At 53.4% G+C, this 15,912-nt stretch overlaps 1 protein-coding gene across 3 annotated transcripts in view; it reads right to left on the bottom strand.

Annotated features, from left to right (window-relative positions):
* Window positions 1-2,638: 2,638 nt before the first annotated feature.
* The window catches only part of DNAJB12 (DnaJ heat shock protein family (Hsp40) member B12), a 23,338-nt gene continuing 10,064 nt past the window's right edge, over window positions 2,639-15,912 (bottom strand). The window contains exons 2-9 of one of the 3 annotated variants that reach the window (XM_017548818.1): window positions 15,290-15,470; window positions 13,676-13,821; window positions 10,990-11,175; window positions 10,794-10,873; window positions 7,902-8,011; window positions 6,273-6,445; window positions 5,521-5,672; window positions 2,639-4,417 (exon numbers count right to left, since the gene is read on the bottom strand). In XM_017548818.1, the coding sequence (XP_017404307.1) occupies window positions 5,551-5,672; window positions 6,273-6,445; window positions 7,902-8,011; window positions 10,794-10,873; window positions 10,990-11,175; window positions 13,676-13,821; window positions 15,290-15,470 (998 nt within the window). In that variant the 3' untranslated portion in view covers window positions 2,639-4,417; window positions 5,521-5,550. The remainder of the gene's footprint in view (window positions 4,418-5,520; window positions 5,673-6,272; window positions 6,446-7,901; window positions 8,012-10,793; window positions 10,874-10,989; window positions 11,176-13,675; window positions 13,822-15,289; window positions 15,471-15,912) is intronic. The other 2 variants (XM_017548819.2, XM_017548817.1) reach the window with 2 other exon arrangements.

Genomic DNA, 15,912 nt, shown 5'->3' with positions numbered 1-15,912 from the left:
ACCCGAATGGCACTCACCATGTACCAGGCACTGTCCTAAGTGCTTTATATGTGGCAACCTGTTTACGCCTCACAACCACCCTATGAGGGAGGTGTTTCTATCACTCCCATTTTGCAGATGAAGACACTGAAGCAGAGGGCGGTCAAATGACACAGGAGAGCAAAAACTGACTCCCTTCACCCTTCCAGGTTCTTTGGCTGTGCTAGGAATTAAATGGACAGATAAAGTGGTTAACAGGAGAAAAATAATATTTAATTATGTACGTAGGCATGGGACCCCATGAAGTATGAGGCTCCAAGAAGGATCACATCTTGAGCTACAGAAAAGGAAGTGGGGTCCAGGATAACCTTTGTACCTTTATAGAAAAGGGGCTGGGAGCTTCCAGTGGGTAGTGGCAACACAGGTTTGGGAGGGTGTGGGGAGGAACTATATGGTGAGCAAAGGTTGTCTCGTTCTGCAGATAAAAAGTCTCTCAGGTCATAAAAGTTGTCTGAGCAGCCCCAAGAATAATAGGTAATTGTCAATGAGTTAATCTTCCCTGGTAGATAAGATGCCCCAGACAGGGCTCAGGACAACTTAGGCAGATGAAGAAACTTCAGGGAAAGCCCTTCCTATGGCTGGGGGTGGTGGCTCACGTCTGTAATCCCAGCACTTCAGGAGGCCGAGGCAGGTGGATCACCTGGGCCCAGGAGTTCGAGACCAGCTGACCAACATAGAGAAACTCCATCTCTACTAAAAATACAAATAAATAAATAAATAAATAAATAAATTAGCTGGGTGTGGTGGCGTATCCCTGTAATCCCAGCTACTTGGGAGGCTGAGGCAGGAGAATCACTTGATCCTGGGAGGCAGAGGTTGCAGTGAGCTGAGATCACACCATTGCATTCCAGCCTGGGCAATAAAAGCAAAACTCCGTCTCAAAAAAAATAAATAAATAAAATGAAAAGCCCTTCCTGCCTTCCTGCACTTGTTGTTGCTCAGGTGCCCCGGTTTGAAGTATGATGCACACCAAAATGGCAGATTTTGGGGTGGCGTTTCCTGAACTCCTTCAGCAACACCTAAGGTCACCCAGTCAGTAAATGGCAAATATCCAGCCCCGGCCCCTGATGCTGCATCCTAGGGATGACGTTTCCTGGTGCAGCCAGGTGGATGTCTGTCACTGCCAGGAAAGATGCCTACTCAAATGGGCAGCAGCTCCCTAGGCCAAGCCCATCAGATGAAGTGCCACCACTCTCAGTGTGACATCCCTGTCCACCCTCCTGGACTTGGGTCTTCTGCCCACTCTACCTGACACCAGTGGGTTTGATTTCTCTGAGTGCAGCAAATTTGGGCTCAGCAACTGTTTGCAGAATGACCACTTTACTACAGGGACCCCAGACACATACACGGTTTCTTCAAGCCCCTGGGTGTCCCTTTCCTCCTCCAAGCCTGTTTCCTGCTCTGGGAAATGGGCTGACTTACTCATGTCACATGGCGTGATGTCTGGTAGGGACTCTGGGTTGCTTCTGAATCATGTCAACGGTCTATTTACCTGATTCTTGGCACTGCTATGTGCCTGCTCCAGACACCAGGTGACTTTGTCTGGGCAACTTGGGGCGGGGATGAGGTTACAGGCAGGTCGGGTGTGTGCTCCTTGTCCCTGGAGCAGTTTTCTTTTCTGGACCTGGGAGCAGCGGGGGACAAGGTGATAAGCTGGCAGAGCTTGGGAGCTGGGACAGAGTAGTGGCACATTCTACCACCTGACAGCGGGTGGGGGACACTTGTTAAAGTCTTTTTGCTGCAGTCAGAGCGTGCGTCCCACCTCTTCTGGCGTGTGGCCCAGCGGCACAGGGAGGGCAGGGGGATGAGGTGGGTGAATGGAACGCGCCCACAATGCCTCTGCCAGCCGCAGCTAACAAGTGGCGGCTTGCACACTAGGGCAGGCTGTGGTGACCCCAGGCAGGGCAGCCAATGAGCTCCCGGGGCGCGGTGGCACCACCGGGCAGCCTGCCTGTCTTTGGCTGGTGCAGCCGCGGGAGGGCCCTGGGTCGGCCAGTCAGGGCTGCCGGGCCCTGTCTCTGGGAGGCCCGGGCAGATCTGCCGCTCCATTCACAGGAGCCCAACCTGACTCCAGCCGCCACATTTTTAATTTTCCAACCTCCTGGAGAGGAGGGCGGGCTGCAGGGGCGGTGTGGGGAGGACTCTGTAGCCAGAGATGGAAACAAACTTGAGACATTTTCCCAAGGCTCTGGCTCCCAAGTGGGTTTGAGCTCCAGGTTGGGGCCAGGAGATTCCAAATGCCCTGTGGGCACAAGGCAGGCCTAAGAGCGTAGGGGTATGTGGGAGGGGAGAAAGCAGAGGGTGACAGTCGTGGCCAGATGCCCACCCAGGACTGGCACTGGGAACCCCAGGGACCCAGCCTGCTCAGGTCCTGCATCCCCCCAGCCACCTGAGCACCCTCTGCCTGGACAGAGTTAGTTCTGGAACAGCAGGTGACTTAAGTGGCTGTCATTTGGGGCCGGGGGTCGGGGGAAATTCAGGCTCCTCATCAAGGATTTCCTTGTGGCACGAGCTGGACAGTGTCAGTAGCAGCAGGGGCTTGTGCCCCCACCCCCGCTCCCTTATGCCTCCCTGCTCAATGCAGACCCACCACGGCCAGTCACATAATAAACATATATTTATAGATGTACAATTTCAGAATTCTAATTCAAGAAATACAGCTTCCGGGGGATCCTTTAGGATCTATGTTCTTATTGCACATGGCTCAGCCCGTCTAGGGACATTACCAAGACCAGACGGTCGGGGCGTTGGGGACAGAGCACCGGGGCCACCGTGGGTGGGCACTCTGGCCACATCAGTTCTTATCATCTCTCTCTGGGCTGAGGTGGCCACTTCATTGCAGGATGGGACTTGTTTAAAAACCAGATTTGACATTTCCTTACCAAACTTCCTTTCCCAGCAAGAATCCTATTTGTTGGGGGACTTTTAAAAAAAGAGCCAAGAGAAACTCTGGGAGGGAGGTTATCACCTCCTGGCTGGCAGCTTGGGGAAGTAAGGCTTTGGAAGGCAGCGGGCTTGACACCCCCACTGCCACAGGAAAACACGGTCATTCCAGAAGGCCCAGTAGAAACTGTGGGAATCAATCAAACTTCCCTCCTTCCCCTGGCAGCAAGTGCTGTTTTCAGCAAAATCCTCATTTGAAGGTGAGGGGAAGAAAACTGTCCTGGTTCAGGTGTATCCTTTGTCCAAGGTGCAAGAGGAGGCCTGGTGGTCACATCCACGGTGGGTGAAGACAGAGGTGCCCACGGGCACTGACTGTTCTTCAGGAGTCGAAGAGACTGCCCTGGGGTCCTGATGCCACCGGCTGACTCGGAGGAAGAGCCTTCTGAAGTCCTTGGTGCATGACTTAGGAAAAACCAGTGGCAATGATGGAGCTGTGCCCTATGGCACCTATAAGGCAAAGCCCACTGAGGGACTTAGGGGCGGGGAAGTGGTTCGGTAGAACCTGGCCCCTCTGCAGGCCTTCCCTTCTGCGGGCAGGGGGCTGGAGGGCTCCTGGGCACCAGGACAAAGAGCCCACCAGAGTTTAGGAAGAGGTGTGTGACTGCCCGATTGAGTCACAGGGCCTCTACTGTGACTCAATAATGACCTGGCCCCTCCCTCCACGGCCTGCTCCTCTCCAGCTTAATCAAAATCCTGAGGCCTTTTTGGGTTCACGCTATCATAATTACTGCTGCCATTAAAACCAGGCTGGGGTTTTGGGGGGCTGTGAAAAGCTCTGACGCGACTCTCCTTATGCTGCCAGCTATAGCTAACGTCTGGCAAGATCATCACCAGGGTGCCTTCCCCAAACAGGCCTCATTTCTAAAACATGAAAGAAATTGGCTAAACAGCTTAACCAAATCCCTGCGGTTTAAAAAGTAGACTATATATATATATCTTCATATATGTCTATTTACATATAAATAGATATATATATACATATACATATACACGCATCTATAAATTACATTCTATGGAGAGTTCTCTTTCTTCCTCCTCTCTATCCTTGGCCAGTACCTCTGGTTTCTCCTGAGAGGTGGCTGGTGGTGGCTCCTGGGAGAGAGGAAAGGCAGCTGGGCGCCCCTCCCCCAGCCCTTCCCACTGATATCTGCTGCAAGTTTTACATTCTACTTTCGTTGCCATGGTTTCCGTATCCTAGGAGAGGGCCGCTGCGGAGCCTCCGCCAGCCCTGGGAGGGAGGGAAGCAGCCCTGTGGCAGGTTTTCTGTCTGTCCTAAGAGCTTTCTGCATTTACTGGGTGAGAGAGAGGGCAGCTGTGTAGCATTCAGCCTCCAATTCCATTTTAATTTTGTTTCTTTGTATGTCTTTCCTTAAATATACAGTCCATCACCTTGGCTCAGTGCATGTCACCAAAAATTCTCCAGGGATTTCATAGTCTGGGGAGGAGAGTGGCAACAGTTAGCTTGGCAATCACACGACACCAGCTCCTCCAGCTTAAGCCACACGAGTAGCTCCCCTCGCCACTGCGCAGGGGCACCGTGCTGCCCGCTCGACCCCCACCCAACCCACCTGCTGTCTGCGCTCCTGCAGAGGCACAGAGGCACAAATGGCCTTCAGGCAGAGTTGGCCTCTGATCTAGGCCGGGAGGACATAGGCAAAGGAGAGGGTGGGCAGGGCACCCATATGGAGAACATTTACTGCTTCTGCCCACACTCCTCTTGGCTTGGCCCAAATGGCCTCCTGTGGCAAATGCTGGGAACAGGGCCCAGCACCCCTACTCACAGGGAGGCGGGAGCCTGCTACCAGCAACTCTCATTTCTCCTCCACCCCTCCTGTGCTGAGCGGCTGCATCTGACCCTGAACTCGTGACCTTCTGTTCCCTTCCTCAGACCACAGGCGAGATGCCTGGGCAGGGCCGGATGCCTGCGGCTTCTAGGCTGCCAGGTGTGGCGGCATTTGAGAGAGTGCCTCAGATCCCACCAGAGGGGGTGGTCAGGGCCCGTGGCCCCTCCTGCCACCAAGACTGCCAGCTCCCACCCACCTCGTGGCTGCCTGTTCATCTGGCTCCATTTCCTCCTGGCTGGAGGGATGGAGGAAGAGGAGGGTTCTTGGCCCACCTGTTCCCGCATGGTTCTTCCTAGTATCAGGCAGGCAGTGTGTGTATGGGGCTCTCTTGGGCCCCACAATATGTGGTGGCCTAAATACCAGGGCACAGACAGTAGTCTGCTGTGCTGGAGAAAGGGCCGGGTGACTGATGGCTGGAGTGGACCGAGAGGCCCTGGGTGGCCCTCAGCAACAGCTTTGGGTTCCCACTCTGCCTGGCTCTGGGGTACCCCACACCCCCGGAGCCAGGGAGCAGAGTGGAGCAGTGGGGTGGAGAGCATTGCTAGAGGGCGGAAACCGATCTTGGTTTCCCAGCAGGCCCCAGGAGTCTGCCACAGTCACCAGGCTTTCTCCCTTTCTCCCCCTCCCTCCTCTGCCTCATGACCAGGGCCAAAGCTGCCAGGAGTTGCAGGGTGGAGGCAGCCCTGGCTCATACTTGGACCTCGGTGGCGTGGCTGGCCCGGGACTATCCATGCAGGGAGGCCTGCACCTCTGACAGTCGGCTGCAGCTGGGGGTGCCCATCTTCTGTGCTTTGTGGTACATATCCGTGTCACCAAAGTAGCGAGCCCGGTACAGCAAGCCTTCCTCTGCAAAGCAATAGGACAGGATTAGCACACACCCAGTGCCTCCCTAAACCTGCGAGGAAGCCTGCGAGGAAGACTGCGAGGGCTGTGGAGGTGGAGGAAGGCTGGTACATGCCCAGCGCTTGGGCAGGGCTGGCCTCCCATTCGGGAGACCCTGGAGGAGCAGAGATTATAGTCCTTACGTGGGAGAGGGTGACAGAGGCACCTTTCTCTAGAATGCAGTGAGGCCACCCAACGTGAGACCCTGTCATCCTGGTCGGGCCTCCCCAGGGTCCCACAGACAGATCCAGGAGCACAGTCAGGGGTGGCCAGGGATCCATCTGCTCCTGTCTCTCTCTACACACTCACCTCTGGCAGCCAACATGAAGGGATGATGGCAGTGATTTACGGGAACCTGAGGCAACCACCACGTGGCCCCTGGCTCCCAGCCCTGGGGAAACACAGGAGTGAAGACCAGCTTCTGGCTGGGAGGTGGCTGGTGCAGGGCAGTGCCGGGGGCCAGGCCCTCAGAGCTGGAGGTGAGCAGGGCTCTCTTCTTCCCCTGCTTTCCATCTTTGTTCCTGGTCATCTCCCAGATACAGCCCCGCCCTCCCCCACACTCACTCTGCTGCTTCTCCTTCCAGCAGTTGTTCCGGAGGTTGGCGATATAATCATCTTCCACATTCCGCTCCACTGTTTTGAGGCTGGAGCCTGTGTACTCCTCAGAGAAAGTGTCTCCCACATAGTAGACGACACTCAGGTGGTCAGTGACTCGCCTGTGGATGTGGCCCACGGACCTGGCCAGAAATATACCAGGTTCAAAGTGGGTGCAGGTCCCCATGCCCAGAGCACTCTAGGGGTGATGGGCCCCATGACACGAGGTGCCGCACAGGCCACAGTAGTTGGTTCTCTCCCAAACCAGAGAGGGACCTGCACACTCCCTGAAAGGAGGGTCTGAGGAAAGGGCAGCATCTCCACCCTCCACACACGTGGCCCAGATTGAGGGGTGCTCTGCCCTTACACTCCCTGCTTACCACACTGTTGACTTGGGGCCTTTAAGGAGAGGACCTGGGAGGGAGTCTGGGCTCTACCTCAGTGCCTCCATTTCTCCATTCATCCCCTAAGCCAATTGTTGCTAAGGGCTTGCCTGCCTATCTAGGAGTTCCCAGTGTAGAATTAAGAGTCTTAGGAACAAAATGACAGGAAGGGCTCCAAGGAGCTGTATCTTCCCAGCTCCAGTTGCAAGCTCTGCCAGCTGTGGGAAGAGCCTCGACACCCAGACAGGATCAGTGATCTGGGGACAACAGCCCCTGCAGTAGCCCTCTGCTCCTCGAATTTCTCTAGCTGTAAGGAAAAGGGCTGGCATCTGGCCACAGAGAGCCTGAGCTGGCAGGCAGGGTCCTGTGGACCGAGGCTGCCCCCTGCTGACTGAGAAGGGTCCTGCCAGCTCCCTGCCAGAGGCGGCTGCCTGTGGGGAGGAGGGCTCCACCCACTGAAGCTGAGCACTCACTGTGTAGCTGATCCTGGGCCAAGTGTTGGACATCAATGAGGGGAAATGACACCCTAACGGGTCATGAAACATCCTCAAGTTCACTCCTGGCAGTCGAGACCATGCATTCATTGAACAAATATTGTTGAGCATTTCTAATGGGCCAGACATTTTATATGCATTACTCATTAATTTCCACAGCAGGTGGATGTTATACTTCTCATTTTATAAATGAGGAAACCAAGGTTACGTAACTTGTTTAGGGTCACACAGTTTCTTAGTGGAGAAGCTGGGATTCTAAGCTGCACTTGCTCTGGCTGACTCTAGTGTCCTGTTCTTTCCATAGCCTCAGGGAGCCCAATCAGAACCGAGGAACAGAGGTTCTTTGTCAGGGTTGGCAGGGGAGATGGGCAGGAGGGAGTCACAAAGCCGCTGAAATCATATGCAAAATTCTGTGTGTACAGTATGTGTATATACATATGTGTGTGTGTGTGCGGGCATGTGTATCTTGTGTGTTTGTGTGCACGTGCACATGTGCATTGTTCTACGGAAAAGGTCCGTAGCTCTTGCTGCATTCTCTTAGGGTACCATAATCCTAGAAAGGTTAAGAGTCCTAGTTCAATAGAGAAAGTATATTTTCTTGATTTGAAGCCAGGTTTCTGCATTATGATCGCATACTGGCTGGATCAGGACAGCAAGGAAGGCCCCTGATGGGGTTGAGAATCCAAAGCCCCTGGTTTGCCCAGCCTCGCCCCTGTACTCACGGTCTTGGGCTCAGACTGTAGGGTGGACTGGAGACCATGAGCTGGCTGAGAGCTGACACAAGGATCAGGATGAGGATGGGCATCAGCTGCACAAACACCCCTAGCCCGCCCTAGAGGGAAGAGCCAACATCACTCCGCTGGATCTGGGTGGGGTGTGGCATCAGTCATAATCACCACCAGCTTCCCTAGAACAGTGAGCCTGTGGAGGCATGACACCACTCTGCCATTCCCTCCACGAATTCCCTCATCCCCAAATACAGATGCTTCTTCACCTGCCAGCTTTCCCAGATAAAAATAAAGCAGCAACTGGTGTAAAATACAGGAGGAAGTGAGGTGTCTGCATTTACTTTGAGAGAATGCAAAAAAAAAAAAATCAGGAAAAGTTGCTTCCTCCAGGAGAATGGCAGGCTGGGCTGGAAGGAGACATGTGGTATATACACCTTTTTCAAATTTGAACCACACAAATATATTACCAATTTAAACATATGGCAAGTGCACTGTCTCATGCCTGTAATCCCAACACTTTGGGAGACCAACGTGAGAGGACCACGTGAGGCCAGGAGTTCTAGTCCAGTCCGGCCAACATAGAACCCCAACTCTACAAAAAATAATAATGAAAATAAAATAAAAATTACCAATTAAAGTTAGAAATAGCACTGTCTTAGGTTGCAGAAAAAGCAAACAAACATATAACAATTAGAAATAAAAATTAACAAATTCATTCACTGTTAAAAACTCTTCTGTTATTTTTTATTTATTTATTTTATTTGAGACAGAGTCTTGCTCTGTCGCCAGGTACCAGGCTGGAGTGCAATGGCGTGATCTCAGCTCGCTGCAACTTCTGCCTCCTGGGTTCAAGAAATTATTCTGCCTCAGCCTCCTGAGAAGCTGGGACTACAGGCATGTGCCACTACACCCAGCTACTTTTTGTATTTTAGTAGAGATGAGGTTTCACTATGTTAGCCAGGATGGTGACAATCTCTTGACCTTGTGATCTGCTTGCCTCAGCCTTCCAAAGTGCTGGGATTACAGGCATGAGCCACCATGCCTGGCCAAAAACTCTTCTGTTGTTAAATACAAAATAAAAAAAAAATTTGACCCTGGCAATGGCTCATGCCTATAATCCCATCACTGTGGGAGGCTGTGGCAGAAGGACCACTTGAGCCCAAGAGTTTGAGACCAGCCAGGGCTCAAACAAAAAAGTAAGGCCCTATCTCCAGAAAAAATTAGCTGGGTGTGGTGGTACGGGCCTGTGGTCCCAGCTACTTGGGAGTCTGAGGTCGGAGCTTTGCCTGGGAGGGGAGGCTCTTGCACTCCAGCCAGTGTGACAGAGCGAGACCCTGCTTTAAAAAAACAAAACAAACAAACAAAAAAAACCAAACACCACCAGGCACAGTGGCTTATGCCTGTGATCCCAGCATTTGCAAGCCCGAGGTGGACAGATCATAAGGTCAGGAGTTCAAGACCAGCCTGGCCAACATGGTGAAACCCCATCTCTACTAAAAATACAAAAATTAGCTGGGCGTGATGGTGCATGCTTGTAGTCCCAGCTGCTCAGGAGGCTGAGGCAGGAGAATCGCTTGAACCAGGGAGGCAGAGGTTGCAGTGGGCCAAGACTGTGCCACTGCACTCTGGCCGGGGTGACAGAGCAAGACTCTGTCAGGGAAAAAAAAAAATTGAATAAACACTGTCAGAGCAAAAGGAAACCCCTCCTGCCTGCCAGAATTTAAAATGCTCTGCAATTGTCCACAATATTTTAATTTTAGCTAGCTAGCTGTTCTTTGATCTGTGGCATACAAAACGTGTTTGAAGAACTGTCTAGTTATAATTTTTATAAATATCTTTTTTTTTTGAGATGGCATCTCACTCTGTCGCCCAGGCTGGAGTGCAGTGGCACAATCTTGGCTCACTGCAACCTCTGCCTCCTGGGTCCAAGTGATTCTCATGCCTCAGCTTCCCGAGTAGCTGGGATTACAGGCAGGTGCCACCATGCCCGACTACTTCTTGTATTTTTAGTAGAGATGGGGTTTCACCATGTTGGCCAGGCTGGTCTCAAACTCCTGACGTCAGGTGATCCACCCACCTCGGCCTCCCAAATTTTTGTAAATATCTTTTAAAAGCATCTTTTGGCCTTTTAGCGAGATGAGTCAGCACCTATGCTGTCATCCATTAAAATTCTCTCACTGGCCATCGCTCATGCCTGTAATCCCAGCACTTTGGGAGGCCGAAGCAGGTGGATCACCTGAAGTCAGGGGTTCGAGACCAGCCTGGCCAACATGGCGAAACCCCGTGTTGACTAAAAATACAAAATTAGCTGGGCGTGGTGGCACACATGTGTAATCCCAGCTACTTGGGAGGCTGAGGCAGGAGAATAGCTTGAACCCAGGAGGCAGAGGTTGCAGTGAGCCGAGATCACACCACTGCACTCCAGCCTGGGCGACGGAGTGGGACATCTCAAAAAAAAAAAAAAATTCTCTCACAAAGTTGAGAGAAAACAGTTGAGACCCAAGAAAAAAATTAAAAATAAAATAAAATTCTCTCACGAAGTGTAACTTTCCATTGCTTAGAAGATGTCACTTTGGCTGTACCAGAGAGCAGGCTGCATGGAAGCCTCATACCCAAAACTGGCTGCAGGCATTCCACTCCCCAGCCAGGCCAGCAAAACTGTGCTCCTGCAGGTAATGTGGAGCACGGCGCCCTCGTGTGGCACCCCTCCCCCAGGTGTCACTCAGCAGAATGGCAAGTGAGGCCCAGAGGGCTCCTTGGCTGAGAGTTGTGGCAGCTCTGCGGGTCCCAGAATGGGCAGTGTGGAAGGAAACACTGCTCCAGATTCCTTCCCTGGGGTGGATTTGGTGCCTTCCCCAAGCTATCCCCGATGGCTTTCTCACTCACATCGCCCTGGTTCTCCCTGCGGTCCTGCCTTTGCTGGTAGGTATAGCGCATGCGGCCGTTGCTGTAGACGTGGACATTACCTGGGGGTCAGAGGGGCTGAGTCAGGAGCCGGGGCTGTTGGGAAAGGCAGAGGCTGGCATGCCATCCCTACCGTCACCCCAGGGATACCTGGCTGTGGGGAGGGTGGGGAACTTACTAGAAGGGAAGCCGCCGCCAAAGAACATGTTGAAGAGGTCTTCTGGGGAGATGTCAGCCTCAAAGCCGCGGTGGAAGTCCCCGTGCCCGTGGCCGTGCCGGGCTGCCTGGCTCTTGTCATCACCGAACTGGTCATACTGCTTCCTCTTCTCCGGGTTGCTGAGTACCGCATATGCTGTGCCGATGGCTGGAGAGGAGGGGGCAGGTCAGGCCTGAGGATGCTGGGTGTGGGTGGAGGCTCCTATGGCAGGTGAGTGCTCACTTTTTTCAGGTACTCAAGCAGCACTTTAGGGAGCAGAAGTCCTTGGGGCTGGCAGAAAGCTTGGCCAGTGTGGGGAGGGGCACTCAGAAAGCTCCCTCCGTGGATCTGGGCAGCCTTGCTGGGTGGAGGGTAACACAGGCTCCTTGCTCTCCTCAAGGCATTGGTCCATGTGCCAGGCCCCCTAGGGGCATTGCCTCATTTACTTCTTTCTCTGTTTCTTAATTTTATTTTTTGAGGCAGGGCCTCACTCTGTCACCTAAGCTGAGTACAGTGGAGCAATCGCGGCTCACTGCAGTCTCAACTTCCTTTGCTCAAGTGACTCTCCCACCTCAGCCTCCTGAGTAGCTGGGAATAAAGGCGTGCACCACCACACCCAGCTAATTTTTGTATTTTTTGTAGAGACAAGGTCTTGCCATGCTGCCCAGGCTGGTCTCGAACTCCTGGGGCTCAAGGGATCCTCCCACCTCCGCCTCCCAAAGTGCTGGGATTACAGACATAGGCCACCACATCCAGTCAACTCACTTACCTTTAAGAGCCACCCTATCTCCATTTCACCAATGAGAAAACAGGCTCAGAAGAGAAGTCACTGCCTATGCTCACACAGCTTTGGCGTTATAGAGTTGGGAGTCAAACAAAGGCCAGCTGTCTCTTGCTTCAAGTTCTCTCTCTGACTTTATAAAAACCACCAAAACCTCTTTCCTCATTCCTCTCTTGAGGTGTCCAGTGGGATGGGTGTCCCTCTCTGAAGGTTCTGTACAACTGAATCATAGTCTGACATGCAGGCCAGACAGACATACAACATCCTTATTGAACTGGAAGGCAGCAGGAACTGTGGGGAAGGGCCAAATCCTGGGGTTCTATGGAGACTCCTCCACTCTGGTGATGTGGCTGGGGTGAGGCCCTACTCCCTGAGGTCCAGGCCCCAGCTGCTGTTTCCTACCTGGTCCTGGAGCCTCCCACCAGAGCTCCTTGGCTGGGACGCCTGTGCCCTGAAGGACCCCTAGCTCTGACCTCCTCAGTCTCTTACTCCTTCTCCTTAAGCTGCCTCTGTCTCTGAGGAGTGGGTCCAAGCCACATCTGATTCACATCTCGAAATCCCTGGGAATAAGGAGGACGGAATCCTCTCCTTCACCTATTCTGACCAGGCCTCAAGGCCAGAGTTGGCCTCTCGGTACAGTCGGAGCAGGCTGCAGGCAGAGGTTGGGGCTGAAGAAATATTCACCAGGGCTACCTTGCTGTACCCCCACTTTCACTCTCCTACTCCTCGGGGGCCCCTGGGACACAGCACACTAAGTCTTGGGGTCTGCTCTGCCACAGGATCTCCAGCTGGCTATGGTCGTGGGCGCAGCACAGCATGCACCCCACCCAGGCTGGGGGGACTAGTCACCATGCTATTTCCTAAGGAGATGGATGAAGCCGGAATGAGAGAAGGAAGGATATGGTGGGAATGAGAGAAGACAGTGATATTTGGGGCAATGAGAAATTACAGTGCACAGAGTCAGTACACATTTATGCCTGATAGGTTAAATGAAAATGTAATGAATAGGCCAGGCATGGTGGCTCACGCCTGTAATCCCAGCACTTTGGGAGGCTGAGGTGGGAGGAGCATTTGAGGTCAGGAGTTCAAGACCAGCCTGATCAGCATGGTGAAACCTGTCTCTACAAAAAATACAAAAAAAGTAGCCAGATGTGGTGCACGCCTATAGTCTCAGCTACTTGGGAGGCTGAGGCAGGATAATTGCTTGAACCCAGGGGGCAGAGGTTGGAGTGAGCTTAGATCCCACCACTATACTCCAGCCTGGGCAACAGAGCAAGACTCTGACTGAAAAAAAAAAAAAAAAAAAATGAATAAAGGGCAGCTTATGATTTCAGCCAGAAATTAAGCACCCACCCCAGAGCCAGTGGGCCCTGCGGCCAGTGACTGCCACATCCCCACTGCAGGCCCCAGGTGTACGGGTATGGCAGGGGAGCTGGCTGTGGCTGCTGGTACTGAGGTGGCCACCAGGCCTGAGGGCCCTGACCTGAGGCTACCCTGCCCCTCAGCAGGGAAACAGTTACCTGTGTAAAGTGGGCAGCTATGAGACTCCAAGACAGGGTGGAGTGCACACAGTAAGTCACTCAATCACTGAGAATCCTTGGAGAAGCTGCTAGAACTTTCTCGCCTTAACTCCACTCCTGTAACCCCAGGAACTGCAGAGGGAGTGAGAGCAGGAATGGCACTATTTGAGCTCTGACAAACTCTACATAGCTATAGGTGGCTACTAGAACCTTTATCCCAGGAAGCAGCTCCCAAGCCTAGGCAAGTTGTGCCTGAGGCCACTTCCTCCTGCCCCCCACTTCCTGGGAAACTTGTCATGGCCCCTTACTCCCTGCCAAGGACAGGAGATAAACACACCAAAATGCCAGGACACCGGGGCCGGCTTACCTTTGAAAGCTTCAGTGGCGCCAGGTGCATGGTTCTTGTCTGGGTGGAATTTAAGGGCCAGTTTGCGGTAGGCCTTCTTCAGGTCCTCATCCGAGGCCCCTCTGCTCACTCCTAGGATCTCATAGTAATCTTTACATTGCTTGACCCTGGGGAGGGAGGAGAGCATGGTGGGGGGGTGCTCCACATGGGTCCGTGTGAGGTGAGTGAGGAATAGGCCATGGGGGGCACACAGCTCTGAGCAGGCTGCAGGGACCAACGGGGCAAGATTGACAGCTCCTTGGGTCAGCTGTGTGACCTCAGGGACACAGAAGCCACAGTGGGTGTCAAATGTGATGCAGAGCTGGGAAGGCCCACAGGAAACAGCAGGAGCACTGTTTGGATTCCTGGATTTAGGAGGGGCAGCTGCTGGGTTTGCCAGGCCAGTATCTACCTCCCCTTGTTTTCCTAACAGCTTCCCCATGGGAGGGGCTCAGGAGAACTGTTGGTGTCTATCACCCAGGGCAGTGTCCCAAGATCAGCCAACCGACTCTCCTGGCTATGAGTCTTTTTTTTTTTTTTTTTTAAGTTTTTAAAATTTTAGATATTTAAAGATAGAAACAGGGTCTTCTAATTGCCCAATCTGGTCTCTAACTCCTGGGTTCAAGGGATCCTCCTGCCTCAGCCCCCCAGAGTGCTAGGATGACAGGCATGAGCTACCTTGCCTGCCCTAATCTAAGTCTTGAGTGGGTAACATGAAAGCCAGAAATGGCAGGTGACTGTTCACCCCAAGCACAGGACCTAAAGAGACCCTGGTTCTCTTTCACCAATTCTTCCTCTCTGTGCCCCTGGAGACCCCCCAGTTTTTGGGTGTTTCTAGGCCTTCCCAATCCCTCATGTATCAGTTTCTCTTGCCTACAATAGACCTGGCCAGGTCAGAGAAGTGCAGATCTGGCCTATACTATTATAGCAAACAGCAGCCATGCTCCGTCTCACACAAGCAGCCCCCATCCTGAAGCTTGCCAGGAGCTGTGGGCATGACCCTGGGGGATGTCCAAGATCAGCTGCTGGGAGGCCTGGGGAGAAATGGGAGCTGGGAACGTCTAAGCCTGAGAAGCCTTGGCTGGGTGGTCTCTGTCCTGGTAGTGAGCTGCTCCACGTGGGGCCTGCCCACAGCCTAGGGGTGATAACTCTGCCTCTGGTTTCCATTTTACCCCACATAGGCTCTGATCTAAAAGGGTCTTTGTTGGGGGCTGGGGTGTGGATTGGGGTAGAATCTGGAGGGGGAGACCAGGTTCCATCTCTGTTGACAAACACAGCAGTGTCAAGAGGCCTGGGGCCTGCCTGGCCAGTGGCAGAAGAAGCTGGCAGTGTCAACTTTTCCAGCCTCTGCTGTGGGTCATCTTGGTGGGAAGGATAGTGGAGCCCCGGTTCCCACACTGTATTCCTGGGCCTTGATGGAAATAAGGAGAGGCCCTGTTGAGCCTGGGCACTTGGACCTTCTCCATCCTCCAAGATCCTCCCACAGCCTGGTGCAGCCCAAAGGCAGATGGGAGGTGGAGGACGTGCTGCGGGAAGCCTCTAGATGTCCCCAGTCCCCCAGGCTACGGCCCCTGCCCACCTGGCCCAGCTGTCTACCTTTTCACAGCTGCAACTTGTTCTGCAGTGTAGCCTTTGGTGCTCTCTCCTCCTCCAGCTTCACCGTTGGCCGAGGGGGCATCGGTCCCACCTGCTTTCCTGTGGGTGGCACGGGTTGCATCTGTGGGTTGGGGTTGGTCACCGGCAGTCTGTGGTTTCTGGCTGAGGGACTCAATCAGGGCTGTGCAAGGCAAGGAAACCATTCAGGGCTCCTGCTCCAGCAGGCTGCATGCCTCGATGAGTGGCCCTGCTTCCTACCCACTTCCCCTCCCAGCAAAGCCACCAGCTCCTGCCCTGATTGGGCCTGTGGGTGCTGGGGGGATAGCCATCTGCTCTCTTGAAAGCCACAGTCCTTAAGAGTAGGCAGGGCCAGGCGCGGTGACTCACGCCTGTAATCCAAGCACTTTGGAGGCCAAGGTGGGCGGATCACCTGAGGTCGGGATTTCAAGACCAGCCTGACCAACATGGTGAAACCCCATCTTAAAAAAAAAAAAAGAGATTGCTTTTGGCCGGCGAGGTGGCTACACCTATAATCCTAGCACTTTGGGAAGCTAAGGTGGGTGGGTGGATCACCTGAGGTCAGGAGTTCAAGACCAGCCTGGCCATTATGGTGAAACCCCATC

Source organism: Cebus imitator, unplaced genomic scaffold (genome assembly GCF_001604975.1).
Source record: "Cebus imitator isolate Cc_AM_T3 unplaced genomic scaffold, Cebus_imitator-1.0 Scaffold215, whole genome shotgun sequence".
Taxonomy (NCBI): domain Eukaryota; kingdom Metazoa; phylum Chordata; class Mammalia; order Primates; family Cebidae; genus Cebus; species Cebus imitator.
The sequence above is the reverse complement of the archived record's forward strand: the minus strand, read 5'-3'. Positions and strand labels throughout refer to the sequence as shown.